This window comes from Rhipicephalus sanguineus, chromosome 4 (assembly GCF_013339695.2).
Source record: "Rhipicephalus sanguineus isolate Rsan-2018 chromosome 4, BIME_Rsan_1.4, whole genome shotgun sequence".
Classification (NCBI taxonomy): Eukaryota; Metazoa; Arthropoda; class Arachnida; order Ixodida; family Ixodidae; genus Rhipicephalus; species Rhipicephalus sanguineus.
Genome location: NC_051179.1, coordinates 156,401,305 through 156,420,544, shown reverse-complemented (window position 1 = coordinate 156,420,544; position 19,240 = coordinate 156,401,305). Strand labels below are relative to the sequence as shown.

At 44.0% G+C, this 19,240-nt stretch overlaps 1 protein-coding gene across 1 annotated transcript; it reads left to right on the top strand.

Moving 5' to 3' along the window:
• Positions 1-13,889: 13,889 nt before the first annotated feature.
• LOC119390846 (uncharacterized) lies at positions 13,890-18,718 on the top strand. The gene is made up of 3 exons (XM_037658558.2): positions 13,890-14,023; positions 14,823-14,881; positions 18,055-18,718. The coding sequence occupies exons 1-3, from the start codon at positions 13,972-13,974 to the stop codon at positions 18,661-18,663; spliced, it is 720 nt and encodes a 239-aa protein (XP_037514486.1). The 5' UTR covers positions 13,890-13,971; the 3' UTR covers positions 18,664-18,718.
• Positions 18,719-19,240: the final 522 nt, after the last annotated feature.

The following is a 19,240-nucleotide window of genomic DNA, read 5'->3' as shown; positions in this document are numbered from 1 at the left end:
TGGGGCCCATGCTTGGTAGGCCCGTTTGTGGGAGTTCAGTGAAAGTTCTGGCGTTGCATTTCCACCTCCAAGCGATGTCAATGGTCCCATAAGTGAACATATAGGCAGCATAAGTGAACATATTGGTGGCTTGGGATGACCGCGAAAATGAACTGATCTTGGAAATCGCAGAGTGCTAAATTGCAGTTTATTGAAGAGAGACAGTCGACCACACCACACTACAAGCACCGATAAATCAGAGACATCGAGTCACGCGGAGAACATGAGTCAACATCAAGCACACCTGTGGAGCGGTTTCCGGTGCGGCTACATACAAACCGATTCCAGTGTTGTACTTATTTTTTACGATAAACTGAAACACTGGAGTGGCTTGACGACGGCTTGTTCGGCGGCCCACCAAAGATGTTTCGATATAAAATAGTTCGGAATGTCCGCTTTATCTTTCGCAAATAGACTCTCAATTTTAATCGAGCCTTGCCCTATTCTCACGGAGCGCATTCCTGTATCGCACGCAGGTTTGCTTGAGAACGAACTAATTTGCAATGCATCTAACCTATGGCTTCACACAGGTAACAAACGAATCTCGGGAATACAGAATGTAATTTTACCGATGATAAATACACCTTCGATCCTGGTCACAATAGTACTGATGTATTCAGCAAAGAAGAAGTAAGGACATGTCAGTATCTCGGAAAATATCAGTAACGACTCCACAGAGAAATTTGTCACAAATAAACGCCAAGAAATACGCTATTCATGTAAAAGGTATGCTAAGAAGACAGAGTCTCGCGAATGGTGATGAGTGCATAGTTGCGAGTATTAAGACAATTCGACTGCTAAAGATTATAAGTGTGGTTCATCGGCAAGCACCTTAGAAACTTACCGTTGGTAGTTGAAACCCTCTTGTTGAAGAAAGTTGGAGATGAACTGGGATATATAGTTTGCGTATCAAGTTGAAACAAATGTGTACCGCTAGATCAGTGGTCACTCAGGTGACGTAGCAATCAAACACGACACCAGAATGCATAGTGTAATTAGCACTTCTTGGTGTCACACGCCACTTATCGCCATTCTTGAAAAAGTCTATATTATTGTGTACATTGCCTATTTTCACATATTTCTCATACTGGCACTGCGCTACTTGGAGATGTATAGACTCGCGGAAATCCTTGGCACCTCCTCCGGAATTGGTGCGGTTTGATGCCGCGCAGAGTGTGCAAATATTTAAATTAATATAAATGGTGCGCAAGACTACAGTCCTGATTTCAGAGGCTCGGAAACATTCATATCGCAGGAAATAACGTGAATAACGCGTTGCAAAGAAGTACATTTAACACATCGCATTTAGTTCTTACGGAACCGGATATTGCCAAAAATTCTAACCACATCCGTTTCTCTTTATTCAGCTCTCGCCTCTCTCTCTCTCTCTCTCTACCTCAAAGCTTCACTAAAGCTCAGATTCACATACACTCCAACATGTGCTCTGGGTCACCTGATGTGATCAGCAAATGATTCAGTGCTGTTCGGATACGCAATTCCCATGACAAAAATGCACACCATTTAGAACATTCCCAACATTGTTGTACGATGTTGGCCTGAATAAGTAATCGCTTATTGTGTGAGACGCCTCAAATATTTTTTTCACATCGCTTACGTTAAGCTTATTTAGATGTTTCTTCACTGGGTTCAGAGTTCGTAAATGATGCACTTTTGCTCGTCAAGAACAAAAAATTACATTTGTAGACACCCCGAACTAATTTCACTTAAGTCTGCGAAAAGATGTTATAGGGTTTACTTCTCAATTTTAAGCGGCACCACAAGTACAGGAGAAGCACGTACATCAGCTCTACATGGCTTTGTCATAATTTTATTTCATTATTTCGTATCTGCTTTAGTGATAACAGAGTGAAAAAACGAACATGCCAGTACTGGTGTTACAGCGGTGCCGCTTTTTTCTTGCTAACCGCCGCCTCAGAACCCAGATACTTAAGGTGAAAGTATACGTTTCGTGACTTAGGAATAACTTCGCACGGTAATTGGCATTATGCTGTAGATTATCCGGCTATATAGGCGAACAAGTTTGGCGATAACATTCCCCCCCCCCCCAGAGTTTAACACCCGGCCACTCCTAACGACAGATACAGGAATGTCCTGTTTGGCCGTCCTGCGGTATCTGAGCGCTTCCGCCTTAAAAAAATAAATAAATGAAACTCTGCATGACACCAAGGCACAATGTATCCCAATTCCTACTTTGGGTACGCACCTCTTACGTTATTGAGTATCACGAGCTGAAAGAGCCCCTGGTGGGCGTTTTTAAATGTTTTTTAAATACGTTATATAGTGCCACGGCCGCTGGATAAAAAGCGCACGGGTACGGCCTGCCGCGTGCTCCGAAACCGGCGTGCGGGCCTAGTTTCCCGGAGCCCGCCGTGGCGCCACCGGGCGGGGACGGGTTTCGCGGACGCCCGCGGGATCACATGCGCGGCGCGCTTGCAGCAGTTATGCTTGGGCGCGTGCGTCTTCATGTGACGCCCGAAATCCTCTTCTAAAATTTGTCTAGCGTGTACACATCAGTTAATTACCGATATTCTTGTTCATTCTGCAGCGCTTGGAATTTTTGTTCTTGCCTTGCTTTTTGCGGGAAGTAATCGCGTGGGCATATTTTTCTGGTATCCTAGAAGACCACAACTAACCAACCTGGAGGCGCTGCACCTTTCTTAATGCATCGAAAATCTTTATTTTGGCTCTGAATATGTTGATTGAAATGCTGACATGCTCTGAAATGCTGAAATGCTCTGAAATGCTGACAAAAATCGTCTATCGGATTCATGGAAATGCTACCAATTGTGCGAAAAAGCATACCAATCTCTGTTAAAAACAACAAGACGCTCTTTTTTGGAAATGACCTTCCTTCTCTCGCAAATAACCCGCGACGTTTTGGCGTATTCTCAACCACGCAGCCATCCGGAAATTGCACTTACTAATCCAAATGGCGACATTGTATCCGACTATGAGAGCGCTCATTTACTTAATAATGCTTTCTCCTCTGTTTTTACACGTGAGGACTTAACGTCCAGCCCTCTCATCAGCAATCGTACTGACATAACGATGCCTGAAATAAGTATCAGCGAAGAAGCAATTTACACATTGTTAAATAATCTTAAGCTCTCTTCCGCATCTGACCATCTCGGGTTGAACAACAAGATACTGAAAAATATCTAATCGAGCCTCTCGCCCATTCTGTGTGCCCTTTTCTCCCAATCCTTAGCATCTCGTATTGTTCCTCACGACTGGCGGGTGGCCAGAGTCATTCCCATCTTTAAGTCCGGTGATCGCTCCGTACCACTCAACTATCGCCCAATCTCTTTAACCAATACAATCTGCAAGCTACTGGAACATATCATTTACACTCAAATCATCAACTATCTTGAGGAACACACTATCATCTTTAAGCAACAGCACGGTTTCCGCAAAGGATATTCTTGTGACGCTCAGCTCGCCGGTTTTGTACATGACTTGCACTCATCACTAGACTCTGGTTTTCAAGTTGATGCTATCTTTCTGGATTATTCAAAAGCGTCTGATCGCGTTCCCCACCACAGGCTTATACTAAAACTAACCCAACTTAGCATTCACCCCTACGTTATTGCATGGATTAAAGAATTCCTTTCGCACAAAACTCAGTACACAGTCGTTAATAACTCTCATTCTAATTATGTGAACGTAACATCAGGTGTCCCTCAGGGTAGTGTTTCAGGTCCGTTGCTTTTCCTAATCTATATTAATGACTTGCCTAATTGTGTGTCGTCCCATATTAGACTATTCGCCGATGATTGTGTATTATACCGTAACATATCCAGTAATGCCGATCGTGAGCTCCTTCAATCCGACCTTGTCAATATTAATACTTGGTGCACGTCATGGTTAATGACCCTGAATTAATCCAAAACAAAGTTAATGTCATTTACCCTACGTAATGCCCGCATACCAACATCTTACGTTTCAAATAATGCCGAAATAACACTTAGTAGTAGTTATAAATACCTTGGTGTTCACTTTCAATCAGATCTCACGTGGCATTATCACATTGACGTCATCCTTGCTTCAGCTAATCGTTCACTCGGTCTTATCAAACATTCTCTAAAAAATGCCCCTCCCTACATACGTAAGCTCGCCTACTTAACACTCGTTCGACCCAAAATCGAATACGCTTCAGCTATTTGGGAACCAGTTCAAGCCTATCTTATCCAGAATATTGAATCCTTGCAAAACCGTGCTGTACGTTTTATTTTTTCAGATTACTCACGTCATTCAAGCATCACTGCACTAAGAGATCGCGCCGAACTCGACCCCTTATCTCATCGTCGCCAAGAAGCTCGCCTTTCGCTTTTTCACAAACTATACCATCATACAATTCTTTCTGACGATTTCTTTCAGCCCCCTGCAGTCATTTTTCCTCGCCGCGATCACCAGTACAAAGTCAAACGACCCATATGTCACACTCATCGTTTCGCTAATTCATTCATACCACGCACTATCATTGAATGGAACCATTTATCATCGCATGTAGCTACCGAAAAAAACATAACGAAATTTCAAGATCTTCTACGCACTGAGCGTATTGCCTAAACGTGATGTCCTACCTAATTCATTTCTTTTCACCTTTTTTCTTTTTCTTTTCGCATATTGTAGCGGTATTCCTTCTGTATTGTGTATTTCATGTACTCTGTTTGCGTAAGCATTCGGTAACTGCCTACTGTGCTTGCACCTCTTTCTTTTTTTTACCATTTGTGTCTAGTTACTTCAGTATGTTGTAGTTTGCATTTACTTCATTGTTGTTGTTGTTGTTTTCTATGTATACCAGCCAATTGTCAAGATTGTACTTTTTACCGTTTTTCTCACTCTGTTATTTTTCCCAATTTATTGTAAAATGTCCCCCTATGTAATACCCTCGTTGAGGGCCTTTAGGGGTATTTTGAATAAAAAAAAAATAATCATATCATTTCAAAAAAGTGATCTCAGAAACTGCAGCGGCCACTGTTTATTTGACACGAAAAAAAATAAACTTCTTCCTTCCTCCAAACATGTTTATAGTACACGTACGGTACGGTATCGCGTGCAACTGCCATGAAATAATGCTTATCATATGTGCGACCACCTCATAGAAGGAGATTCGAGTCACTTTGAAATTTCAGTGAATCTTCAATACTGACAATTGGGCGAGCTGTTACGGATTAAATAATAAGAAAACGGTCAGACGGAAAGAGTGATGAAGAGGCTGAAAAACACACGAACACAACTGCTTACATTCCTGCGCTTTTTAGTAGTTCTGTTTCTTCCCGTTACGCCGTTTACATGATCGTGTAACAAATATTCAACAGTGAACATAAAATCTGGACAAAGTATGAGAAGTTATTTTATTTATTATGAATTCAGGGCTCATCCCTGCCAGCTGCAAACGGCGGCTTGTTGCAAACGTCGTTGAAATCCAACGGCCGTGACACCACCTTCCCGTTTTCTCTTATCTCTCGTTTTTTTTTTTTTTTTTTTTTAGTTCCCACCTTTCAGCACGCGACACCTTTGTCATCGGTTCCGGTTGTTTCCGAACGCTGTCGCGTTGCGGTGGCGTGCGTTGCCCCGCAATGCCATGTGGTACTGATGTTGGTTGCCGTGAAAAGCACGTGTACTCCTTTTATTCAGAGAGTTGGGTTGTCTGTGGTCATTAGCGGTACGGGCCACAGACTCAAACTTACCTCAGCAAAACATGCGGAGACAAAAAAGTGCATAAAAGCGGCTGGTGAGCGACGACAATATTTCATTTCAAACAAATATACGTGGCAGCCAGCACACACTTTGCGAGCGACTCACAGGGACAAAGTTAAGGTAGGTCGCTTTTGACAGCTATACGGTAAAAAACAAAAAAAAAGGGGGGGGGCGGAGGTAAACGCTTTCCTTATACTCGTCTCTGTTTTCTTTTTTTATTATTATTGTTTTGTTATGCCTCCAGCTTGTGAGCCCAAATTTTGGCTTCCCATGTCTACTTCCAGTCTGTGCAGACCATACAACCTTTCGTTTTGGTCCTTTGACGTTAGCCGCTGCACAGGCACTGGCGAATCTTCGCTGCACACGAACGTGATTGTCCTCTGGCAGTCTCCGTCATGTGGACAAAGGATGCATTCATTACACGCACATAAATATAACAACCACTTTTTCACACATTCAGCGCCATATAATGTTGCTACGCGCATTGTGTAATATTCTTTCAGACTCAAAGCAAAAAGTTAGTCCTGGAAAAAAAAAAGTGCCAGGAGCTCGGCACCTACACGGAAACTTAAGTGGCTATTTAACCAGATTACGCGAACGGACTCAACTGAACGCATGATATGTCGTGACTGCGATGGATGAGATGAAAAAAAAAACCGCTTGGAACAGCTGAGTGAGATCGCTGTTGCGACCATCATCAACTAATTTGCTGCGGCTGCTGCCCCAACGGAGCCGCCGGCACCCGTTTCCCCTTCCCCGCCCCGTCGCGCCGCAGCGGCCGCAACTGCAACTAGGGCCAACACGCGCTCTCCCATAGAAAGGCGCCCGACGCGGCAGGCCGTACCGTGCGCTTTTTATCCAGCGGCCGTGATAGTGCTCACTAGTGCAGTAGGCCACTTCTTCAATACGAACAAAGTGGTCACCGCATATTACATCTGGTTCAGACGTTCTTCGACGAGACCACGACCCTCCCTCCAACCCGCCTCCTGCACACAGACCCCTTAAGGTACATTCACACCGAAAGCGGGGCGGCGAAGCGGCCAAGCGGGCTTTTCAAGGCGGCGAGGCGGCGAGCGCGCGTACCTGTTCAGACCGCATGGCTCTCTTGGCTGCCCGCGCGGCCGAGGAGGCGGGGCCTCTCGCGCGTTAGCGCACGTGTCGCTATCACGTGGCACGGCTTCTCCCAAAGAGACACCCGCACCAGCGCCGCGCCACCGCCGCAGCGCGTTCTGATTGGCTGCGGTAAAGCGGCGAGTAGCGGCGAGCGGCAAAAAATTGGTCCGAGGGCGATCGGACCTCCCGCCTCGTTTTCCGCCCCGCTTTCGCCGCCTGGAGAGGAGGTTTTCCCGCTTTCCGCCTCACCGCTCTGCCGCTTTGGCCGCCCCGCCTTCGGTGTGAATGAGCCTTTAGAGTGCGCGACATGCAATCTATGAGAGACAAGGTCATTCAGAGAGGACCTCCTTTCTGTTGATTAAAAGGTTCCGGGATTTACGCAGGCCACGTCGGTCACGTTTGTACGGGGGATAATGGCAAAAACGACCGTTCATGCCGAGACGTGCTTAAAAATCGCAGTAGCCGAATCAACGCTTGAGAGCAGCAAGACACGCTTTGCCTTATAATTATATTGTGGTTTTTGCTCATGACCTACCAGGGGCGGGATAAATTACGGATATACCGTCATCTCTCATTTCCGTCATGCCAACGCAAACTCCGGTGGGAACCGGCAATATTTTCTGAAGAGCCCACGTAAACGTTCTTCCTGTTTACCACAAATCCCCTTTTCTTTTCTCGATAACGAAGAGTATTGCCTGTTCCGAGAAAACTTGTTGGCTACCGGCTGATATGACTCGATGCGTGCGCAGGAGTTCGGAGAGATTCCTTGGGCTGAGCTGTCATAATGAAAGCCGAGTATGAGGTTTCCGCCCACGTCTCCGAATGCTTTGCTTCTCATTGTTCATTGCGCGTTTACTTGCAATAGTCGCAGCGGCTTGCAGCAAGGCGTTAAAAAATGTATCCTCACTAAAGAAGATTTCATGGAGCGATGTTGCATCATGTACAACCGTGTAGTCAGCGTTATAATAATGTAAAAATATGAATTACGCGCAAAGAAGTTCATTTGTGAATCTGCGAGAGGCTACCGCTGACAAAGTGCCGGCGGACAGCAATCTTCTATTGCGTTTCGAAAAGGGGCACGGTCTGGCCATTCCGTTAAAGCGTAGGTTTTGTTCGGCATATATGTGTTGGTTAATGCGCTCACTTCATTATGGCGTCCTCAGTTGTCATGATTTTTTTCACGTTTCGTGACAGCTAGGCTTTTTTTACCGCAGAGCAAGTATACTTGATCAGTGACGAAGGACTAATGGCGAGGAAGACGAAGTGTCAAAATAATTTAATCTCACACGTCCTATCTAACTGATCATAAGCAGCCATTCACCAATGGCGCTTTTTGGTGGCTTTTGTTGCATCAAGCGACACAGAAGCACTGTTGGCATGGCCCAAAAGGCTTCGTCTGATCATGCAGAGCTAGTGAGAAACGTGGTATAGTTTTCTGCTCCTCCATGCCAGTAAAGATTTGTATTATATCGTTATTCCTCACGTAATCGAATATATGGGGTGGCATTTTATGTTTTAATACAACGTCCAACATACAGGCTCCCATTGCTATCTCGCCAGAGTATCATACGTTTGTGGGGGAATACAGGTACGAATCCTCAGACGGACCGGTTTTACTAATGGTGCATTGGACTGTGCGTCACCGAGTGCGTCACTTTGAAGATTGCCATTCCGCATTACAATAGAGAGCAGCATTTTGTGCAGCTTTCACAGTACATGCAACAGCGTGAAAACGATCCTGAGCAATTCTTTTTTCGATAATATACCCAAAAGGTATGTCGTCAAAATGAAAGAAGCCGAGAAATGGTATCTAGGTTTTTATTAAGTTAAACTCTAATACCTTTAAAGGCTACAGATTATTCTTCCGGCTGCTGTTGTGAGCCGTCGCAGTTCGTGCCTCTAAGCCAAGTTTTCAGGTACTCCGTACGGATTCCAAGTGTACGTGAACATTGGACTGACGGGGATTACAGGGACGAGCGCAGCACGCACAAGTTTTGCAGCCTGCATGAGTCGTGTCATATTTCGCACGCGTGGCGCGCCAGCAGCGTAAACACACGCGCTGCGGACGGCTCTATCATAAAAAAAAGACGCATACGTGGAGCGGCCGTGCTTCGGCACTGCGGTTTCAATAAGAATATTTTCAAGTCTGCAAGAGGCATTTACTCCACAAGAGGCATTTACACAGACGGAACATACCAGTACGCGGTCACGATCAGCTGAAATCCTACCAACATTTAGTTACAGGTTCCGTTTGGCTTTTCCTTTCTTTTTTTTTCTTCTAACTTTGTAATCCCCGTAACGAAAAAGTTCGCAAACACTTGTTTTGTCCCATAGCCTAGCTGGCTAGTAGCGGGACCACTTGTGTGACATGCCTACATAATTGCGCAAGCGTTTACAACAACGACATAGGACAACAAACTGGATAAAAGTATTTAAAAAAAAACACATGTTTCATTTATACAGGGAATAACAGCAAGCAAACTAACCCGTTACACAATTGAAATACTTGAAAACTGAACATGAAGCGCTTTATGGCCATTGAAAAATTATTTGCCTCTTTCACATCAGTCGGTAAGACTACGCCTATCAAATACAGAGAGCAGACTAAGGTCTGAATTGTGATTAAAAGAAGGTAATCTATGGCCGACGCCAACAGTACCTTATAGAAGGCGCACGTAGCGTGCTTGAATATCTTCAAACATTAGATGTCATAATTATTAGATGCGCTCACACACGTTCCATATATGAGAATGTGCCACAGGCAATGTTTAGTTTCTTCATTAATGTTTGCGCGATGCATCCAAAGCAGACGAAAAGGTTAAATGCATCCAGAATATAGGCAGAAGCCACTTTGTATTTTCAGCATATTCTAAAAAAGAGTGACAAGCCTTTTTTTCTGCTTTTCGGCCAGTGAAGGTTTCTCACTGAGCAAAAAAATCGGCAGATCCCATGCCTTGTGGGAATGGGTGTCATGCGAAGTAGACGGCGAATAATTGTGTATGCTGCATGTTTCGGCTTTGAGCCAAGCGTTACGAGATCGATCGACCTGTTTTTATAAGTGTAGTAGTTGTGTACGCATCATGGGCTTACCAGGAACGTCGTCTGCACTGGCGTTTAAAGGGTAACCTACGTTCTGAGGTAACGTCAGCCCTCACGTTAGAACACATACGTCTGTGTTATCGAAATGAAGTGCACTTTGTGGTGCGATGACGTGAATATTATAGGTAACTTTCGTTAGTATATTCCTCCGGGATCGAGCAGCACTTGAATATAGCTTGCTGAACCATAGGAATACAAATATAATGTTTATTAGACTGCTATAAAAGCGGAGCCAACACTAGAAACACAACTGACGTTAACCCGGTCTGACGCCTGTGTCATAGGAGCACATATGTAATGTTTATTGCTTTGTTATAAAATTAGATAGCCAGCACTTAAACCACAATTGATGTTGCACATATATTACGCCTGCATGGCGTATTTTTCCAGAGCCGTTTCAAGACCTGGCGTGGCTCTGTAGTAGAATACCTGACTTCCACGCAGAACACTTGGGTCCGATTCCTGCTGGGATCCTGATTTTTATTCTTTGCATTCGTCGTTTTAACGCTGCCGATGTCAGTTTTTCTTAATGATCTCGGATTTATATTACCAGTTGTATGTTCTCACCGTTCCTGGCTGGATATAAACTGTCAATCACCAGCGGCGCATACCGCTGCCCGTGATATACGGTCATGTTCCACGCGTGTCTGGAAGAAAAGGTTTGACGACGTATGCGACAAGATTTTCACGTTATTAATGTCATGAACACACAGTCATATTCGTGAAATCCTCTTACCCGCCAATACCAATTTTGGTCTACACCATGTTGAATGGGATCACGAGAGCATCCAGACGTAGGCAGCTCGATAGTCAGTCAGTCAGTCAACAAACTTTATTAAGGTCCAAAGGAACTACAAACTCGTAGTTGCGGGCCGCGCCCACGTTGGGACCGGAAGACCATGGTCCTCCGCCCGTTCGCGGGCCCTTTGGACAGCCCTTAGTTGTTCCTGGGGATCGCCGCTTTTGAGGGCTTCCTCCCAGTCCTCTTGTTTATTAAAAGGCGCATTTCGTAACGCAGAACATTGCCAGAGCATGTGTGCTAGCGAGCAATACTCTGCATTGCACTCAGGGAAGTGTGGGTCGATGTCCGGAGCAAAGTGGCTAAATCGACCTCTCGAGGGGAAGGATCCCGTCTGTAACATTCTGAGCGTAGAAGACTCGGGTCTAGTGAGCGTGGGGTGTGGGAGGGGGAATTTCCTGCGCCCAAGCTGATAGTGCTTAACGATTTCGTGAAAAGAAAGCAATGGGTCGGAGTCGTGCTCACAACCCGTACTGTCTAGCGCATCGGGACCATCGCGGAATGTGAGACCTCGCGCTTGGTCATGAACTAGCTCATTCGGGTTGGGTTTGCTGGGATGTACGTACATTGTTTCCCATGTGCGCCGGGAACCATGCGATAGTATGCGAAGCACCAGGTGGCCTGTGTCTGTTTATGGCCGCCGCCTTTTTCGAAAGTAAACCAGATCGAAAGGCTAGTATGGCTGATCTCGAGTCGGTATAGATGTAAGGCCGCGAGGGGTCGGTCATGGCGAGCGCGATGGCAACCTGTTCAGCCGCAGACAACGTGATGTGTCTTACCGAAGCTGCAATAATAATTCGCCCATCGGGGTCTGCTACAGCAGCTACAAATGAATCTGTGCGCCCGTACTGAGCAGCATCGACGTAGGAAACTAGTTGAAAGCTTTGATGCGTAAAATTGATGAGAGAGCGGGCTCGGCCTTGCTCTTGGCCACGTTATATTGGGGCCAAGGGGGCCAGACCGGCAGACTTCAATATGCGTCTGCCTGCCTTCGTAGACGAGAGGCGGACGGTTTGAGCCGTTTTTTGTGCTTCAATTACCTCCGTGAAGGTGTTGTGCACCCCTAGTTCGAGAAGCCTTTCTGTGCTATTGCTGATCGGAATTCCCAGTATGCATTTGACGCTTTTCCTGATCAGTAAATCAATTTTTGCCTCCTCCGAGCGGGACCAGTTGAGCGCTGATACGACATAATTTATGTGACTCATCAGAAATGCATGGTACAGTCTCAGTAGGTTGCTCTCACTGAGGCCAGCTCTGCGGTTCGATACTCTTGTGATTAATCTGAGCATGCTCTCCGTCTTTGCCTTGAGACGGGCAACAGTTTGAATGTTGCTTCCTTTTGGATGAATTATTAGACCTAGAATCCTGACGAAGTCTATCCTGCGAATCAACTGACCAGATTTGGCATATAGGTTAATGGGAATCTCGTCGAGAGGGGTAGAGTGTCTCATGCCCCTTCGATTTGGTCTATAAAGCAGGAGTTCTGATTTGGACGGTGACAAACAAAGTCCCGTTCCCTGTAAGTACTCTTCGGTGACATCCAGAGCTTCCTGAAGGGCACTCTCCAGAGAGAAAATAATCATTAATGAAATTGCCGGAGTGCTTAGCCTGGTTTCTCGCCTGGCTTGCTACTCCAGGAGTAGGGTGATGACTATGGTATATGCAATGATCACATATACACCATATACACACAAATAGTACATACAGTCACAAACACACATATATACATAAAAAGAGTCCTTCACAAGCTTTCGTTAATTCGAGTGTTCCTGAAAAACACCAACAGCGCTTTTGTCTTGCGCGTCGCACAACCGCTGTCTTGCCACGGGCCGAGCAGGTGGTACAGTGCCAAGCTCGAGCCGCGTTGCAGCGGCTCGAACGATAGATAGATGCCTATATAGAAACGCTCAAAGTGTTTTTGGTTCGCTAAGAAATGCTTTGCATTTAATAGATCATGTGCAGAATGTGACGGATACTTCTTGTGTTAGCATATTTATATATTTGATTGTTTCATATCTTTCGTACTTGCTTGACCCGCGATTGAGGTAGCAGTAATCGTCATAATATTTTCTATAGCTATCACTTTGGAAATAAAATTCATAGGATGACGCAAACATCGCAAATTAAGGACCTACTGTACATGCAAACAGCAGCAGCTGAATTTGTGAGCGCGAGCTGAACTATTTAAGCACTCAGATTTGCGCCGAATAGCACCACGTGTTTCGCTAGGGCTCTGTGTACGCTCTCGCTTTTTAAGGACGCCCCAATCGCTGACAATGGCATGTGAGAGCCCCAAAATAACAAGATGACATTAAAATCGGTACGCTCAGAAGCCTGGTCACTGGTGGTTCACCGCATGCCACATGCTTCTAATTATGGACACTCTTGCCTATTAATAAGGAATCTGAGATTTCACGACAAATATTCATCGCGTGTGCGCGTGGCCACACTAGAGGCTAGGCGCCACAGGCGCATTCTGCATTGTTCACGTAAAGTCCGGGGCCAGTATTCACACAACGTTCTTGCGCTGAATAGCCTCGTAAGACAAAATTTCAGCAACTACTAATGCAGAACATATAAGGCAAGACAACCGGCCAATGGCAAAAAATACTTACGAAAGAAGAGTTTTGCGACTTAGCCGCCATTTTTGTTTCTTCCGCTTGCTAGCCTTTGTGTTCTTGATTTCCGTCTCATTCCAGAAGCTCCAGCGCATGGTGACTGTAAGCAAGCACATATTCGCATAGACACAATGCTAAATTATCGAAACTTGCAGACATCTATACTTCATTTACATCGGAAGTGCGTCAGGGGTTCCTCTGAATGACGGCGAAAAACATGAAGCGAGCGAATAACGAGCCATCCCTTCACAGATCCTCTCAAGGCACTCTGTTAGCTAGTTGCTTTACGTTTCGAAAAAGCATTGCTGTCACATTGCCCTGCAACGTAGTAACAAACATCAGCACGACCTTGCTGCTCTGTCTCAAGCTGACTTGCTTGCAGTCAAAAGTGCAAATTTATGAAGTGTACGTGCTTGCCTACGACAATGCAAGCTTTGAGTTATATTTTTTGCGTAACCGTAAGCGTATAAATAAGAACGGCCTGCAGCAGACTGCATTTTCCATTGGAGAGTTTCCTTCTAGTCAAGCAAGTGCTGCTCTCACTTCGTGTACCTGCGACCACAGATCAGTACTTCCAACATGCGTAACATTTATTTTATGCTCGTATTGGTCATTGCCGCACTTGTGCCAGGTATGTAGTGCCGCCTCTTCGTCCATATTGTTGGTTTGTTGATACTGGCTCTTTTGCAGATAACAAGGGAGGATTATCTAGTGAACGGACCCTTTTTGCTAAGCTCACAAGATCAAACACATTACATTTCAATTTCTAATATGTTGAAAAAATTTGTTTTCTTGGATTCCGAGCCTCTTGGTGCTCAAGTCTTCATTAGCAAGAAAACAGTTTGCACCATGATCACAGGCAAAGCTTACTCACGAGATCAAATTACTTATTGCAACAAAAAAAGCTGTGATAGAACACGTCTTCTCATATAGAAAGTCCTTCGGTTATTCTAAGGAATCAATTCAGCGTCCTGAATGTTAGTTTCTGCTGAGTGTGAAATTTACATACACATTTTTTTGAGCAGCACACTAACAGGGGCAAAATATTTTTATCGCATTAATTGATGAATTTTAACTAACGCCCGAATTTTCATATCGTGTATGTACTCTGCTTTCGGTGACTCATTGCCCATTTACTTCTTTATTTTGAAGTCACAGTATGACTTTTGCGATAGTGCACTCGTTGGTAGGGTAAACAACCAGAAATCAAGCCACCAACATTAACACTGTAAACCATAATTTAGACGGCTGGCACCACCTAATTAACTTTTTGTTGTGCGGTTCCTACTCGAAGTTATCCAGCCGCATACGCTAACGGTGTCTTGCCTCACGCGCAAAAGCGTAGCATGTTGGTTGATGCATTAGCAAATGTTTTCACCTGGTGGACTTCAGTAAAGCTGGTAATGAATTTTTTGCTACATTCTTTTCAGCATGGTCGTACCACCTTCAGAAAAGGTCCCTGAAACTGATTCGAGTGCAGTGCAACCTGGTAATGTTTATATAGTTCGGACGTATCCCTACTGTTCTCAGGTTCGCATGCGAAGATTCCAACCTTTAACGAAAGATGAAAGTATGATAACCATAGATTAAAAGGATCGCTAACTAAAGTAATAAGCTTAGCTACGTTTACTGATAATAGAGAATACTCTCATACTTATATTCGCGACAACACTCGGTAATTACAATATGCTCCTAGGGATTCTATTAGGCACTTTGCTTCACCAAGTTTTTTGAAATCATCGGCCACCTGTTTACCTTGTTCGCTCACTCGCCCACTTCTCGTTCTTACTGTAATTTGTTTTCAATCACTAGAAAAAAGTCCAGGGAAACGCAGTTGGCTTAACTTGTGTCAAAGCTCCAGATACACCGTCGCATAACCTGTATGCGTTTATTCAGTGTGATTCTCCGATTACTTATTAACTGGTTTGCAGGCCTGCTTTCTTGCTTTGATAGAAAACCTACAACACTTCATAAATGTACAGTAAGGAAACGAACCATAGGCTGTGAAAAAAATTTAAAAGAGCATTCCTGAGGTTTCGCGCTTTTACTCATCGTCACCTTTGACTACGCGTGCACTTTAAAAAGTTAGTCAATGTGCGATGATCAAGTTCTCAATAGATGAGAAGTGTTTGCTAGTTGCATAAAAAGTATATCTTTAACCTCTGAAACCAGTGTTTGTTTCATGAAGTACAGTGATATTACAGGGAAGCAATTGCGACTTATTTTGTGGTCAACACCTCTGAATTGCCGCCTCCACTCAATAAAGAATCGCGCACTGTAAATTAATTTAGGCACCCAGTTGTACCAATTTCCCACTATGCTAGCAGTTAAAAAATAAATCGAAAGCTTGTAGTAAAAAAAATTCGTAGATTCTTTACATTGAGCGAACACAAATTATTATTATTATTATTATTATTATTATTATTATTATTATTATTATTATTATTATTATTATTATTAATATTATTATTAATATTATTATTATTGTTATTATTATTATTATTATTATTATTATTATTATTATTATTATTATTATTATTATTATTTTATTTCTGAAGACTGTCTGTATTGTATTGTTTATTTTTATTGATTTTTTTTTTGCGTGCGCCTGCACAAAGACCTCACGGTTGTTCCTGGGCACGTTAAATAAATGATTGATTGATTGATTGATTGATTGATTATTATTATCATCCAGAGTCGCCAGAAATGACTCTGGATATCGTTCTAACGCTGCTGCATCATTATCATTGCCATCACTTTGCTGGCGACGAAATCGCGCTGATCTGTTATTTCTTTACAAGCTTGTGCATGGTATCATATCCTGCCCTGTACTGCTCAACTGTCTTGATTTCCGAATTCCACGTAAGCTGACCAGCGAGAAGAGACCTTTTCATGTAACCACCTGCCTCTGTGAACATTCGACCATTGGCAGGATACAACGTCTTTACAATGCGTACTTTTTAGAGCTCGATGTTTTTCACGGCTCCCAGTCGTTGTTCTGCTCCGAGCTTTGCACCGTACTTACATAGCCACGTACACTGTTGACTTTTTTTTTCTGCCTGCGCATAGTTGTATATGTGCAATTTTATAACGTTTTTTATCCCTGATATTTCATTATGAATGTTGGCCTTTTTCTTTTTTTCGTGCGCCAGTACAAAGACCTTACGGTTGTTCCTGGGCACGTAAAATAAACGTTTCATTGATTGATTACTCTTATTAGATGGGCAGGCATACATTCTTTGTCGTTGCCTTTGTTATACTGGCATAATGCAGCAATGCGGTCCCTTTCATATGTTTTGTTCTTGACGGCTAGTGAAATTCGCTAATTTAAGTACAGAATTGCACATACGCACGCACTCCCATAAAATATATCGTAATTTTTAATCAATCAAATAATAGTAAGTATTCGGGTTTTAAGGCCCAAAACCATGATATGATTATGATGAAAGGTGTAGTGGGCTGCAGAAATATTTAGCACCTGGGGTTATTTAACGTGCGCATAAATTCAAGGAAATGGGCCTATAGGATTCAGCCTCCATCGAAATGCGGCCGCAGCTGTGGGTATTCGCAGTGGTCGGTAACAGTCGAGCACCATAACTACCAGGCCACCGCGGGTGGTTGGCAGTGAAACCAATCCATCACAGCTATCGAAGAGCACACGCCGAAATTCTTTCTCTAAGATCATATTACCGCCTGTGTGATGTGCTCATTAAAGCGAATTTCTCTTGTTACGCTTTACAGCCTTGAGATTCCCTATCAGAACGAACGCAACTTTTCTTTTGCGGCACTGTACACATAAGATACCGGTGAATAAAGAAGCTGTCCGTCAGGAATGCTAATTGCGACAAACACAGTAACGTAACGCTTGCTTGGTGCGAGCAGCTTTCTCTTGTGTGTGCGTGTGTTTGCGTGTGTGTGTGTGTGTGTGTGGGATGGGTGTGCTGAATATCGGCGCCTAACATAGGTACAACAGCAGGTAACGCAATGAGTGCCAATGGTATAATGGAAAGGACGACGGTCATTACGTAAAATGGCCCGTTAACGGTAAACAAAAAACAACAATTTTTTTTCTGCCCTTTAAAAATTGTTCTACCATGCAGAAAAAAAAATGGTTTACCGAACAAGACTTCGTTAACTAAGAGGGTTGCGAAAAAGAAAGCTGAGTGCCAACGTCTCGTTCTAATTATTGCACCTTTCACAATGATATCAATGGATTCGAGCGAGCCTTCCAGGACCTAGTTAAACTTCTAACTCAATGGTTTATAAATGAATCTTTTGATAAATAGGATCGACTACGTTGCATTCCGAAGGAATCAATCATTGTATTTAGCGCAGTTTAGGGTGTTACTAGGCACAATGGCGCCAATATGAAAACATACTCGAGATCATTTACGTCACACGAACGTGCTGGCGAAACGGCCGCGACGAAAATCAAGGCATGTAATGTTGTGTCATCTTTTCTCGAAAGCAGCGTCCCACCACAAAATTAGAAGAGATGTACTTCTCAAGCAAAAATACATACCTTCTTAGAAGCTAATTCAGTTCACGTTATTGTCCAACTAAGCAGTGTTATATTGTTCGTAATAATTTACAACGGCAAAACAAAATGTTCGCGAAGACTCATTCTCACTTTTCTTTATTATTGCATGCATTCGACGCCAGCCTTCATTCCACTTGTACAGGATCCGCTTTATTGAACAAGCTAAGGACGAAGGGGACACTGAAGACGACGACCACGGTGACGACAGCACCGATGACGTCGACGGGGACGACAATGCCGAGACTGGCGGTGAAAGTGACGAAAGCGAAGAAGACACTACCCCCACCGATGCTCCTTTTACCACTCCTCTTATACTATCCACGGAATATTCTGCGTCGACAAAGGATACTACGGAATCTACCGGTACATATGCAACTTCGACTAGCCCCTCTGAGCCATCAAAGGAAGACTCGGAGATCACGAAGTCTACCCTAGAATGGACTAGTACCTATGCGTATCCAACCACTTCGTATGTGCCATCATCACAGGATGACTTGAAGTCGACACAGGCAGCTACTAAACCCAGTGACAGCTATTCACCTGCGATTCGTCCATCTGCGCCATCACAGGAAAACTCGACGTTCTCAAAGGATTCAATAGATAGTACCAGTACTTATTCATCTTCAACAGTTTCTTATGTGCCAACAGCACAGGATGCCCCGAAGTCCACCAAGGTTGCCACAGTGCCAACCGGCGCTGGTGTATCCTCTACTACTGCTTCTGGGCCATAACAAGATGACTCGAAGCCATGACAGGCTCCCCGACAACCTAAAATAGGAACAGAGGGAAGCATGGTGTAATAAAACACGAGAAACACTATTATCTACGACAATGTATCCCAAATGATGGCTATAAATACACAAGCTATTAACGCACGAGCCTGAATATATGCGCGATTTAAAGGAGTATTAGTGTCGACCACTAAACGCAAAACAATCACAGCATATCCACGGAGTGAATGATGATGAGTGGGCAAAGCTGTGGAGGTTCATCGGTAAACCGTGAATCTTCCGTGAATTCTGCCCAGTACATCATCACCGACGTGAGATCGGGCGCGTTTATACTAAAAGTTCGACGAGTTATGACGACTTGCAGCTCACTTTAATTTTACATGTACGCTGTGAACTTGCAGTGTTTAGAAAACTATTGCTTTAGAAAACATCTGGCGTCTTTCGTTAAGCAGCTGGCGTCTTTTCGTTTTGCTTTAGAAACGTCTGGCGTTCTTTCGTTTTGCTTTTACAAAACATCTGGCGTCTTTCGTTGGTTTATTTCATCAATCAACGGCGTTTTGAACAAAATTTTTACTGT

What these genes read in the sequence shown, in the direction of transcription:
- LOC119390846 (XM_037658558.2), top strand. Translation starts at nt 13,972, where the DNA reads ATGCGTAACATTTATTTTATGCTCGTATTGGTCATTGCCGCACTTGTG. An exon ending in CATTGCCGCACTTGTGCCAG is followed by an intron (nt 14,024 to 14,822) that starts GTATGTAGTGCC and finishes CATTCTTTTCAG; the next exon opens with CATGGTCGTACCACCTTCAG. An exon ending in TTCGAGTGCAGTGCAACCTG is followed by an intron (nt 14,882 to 18,054) that starts GTAATGTTTATA and finishes ATTCGACGCCAG; the next exon opens with CCTTCATTCCACTTGTACAG.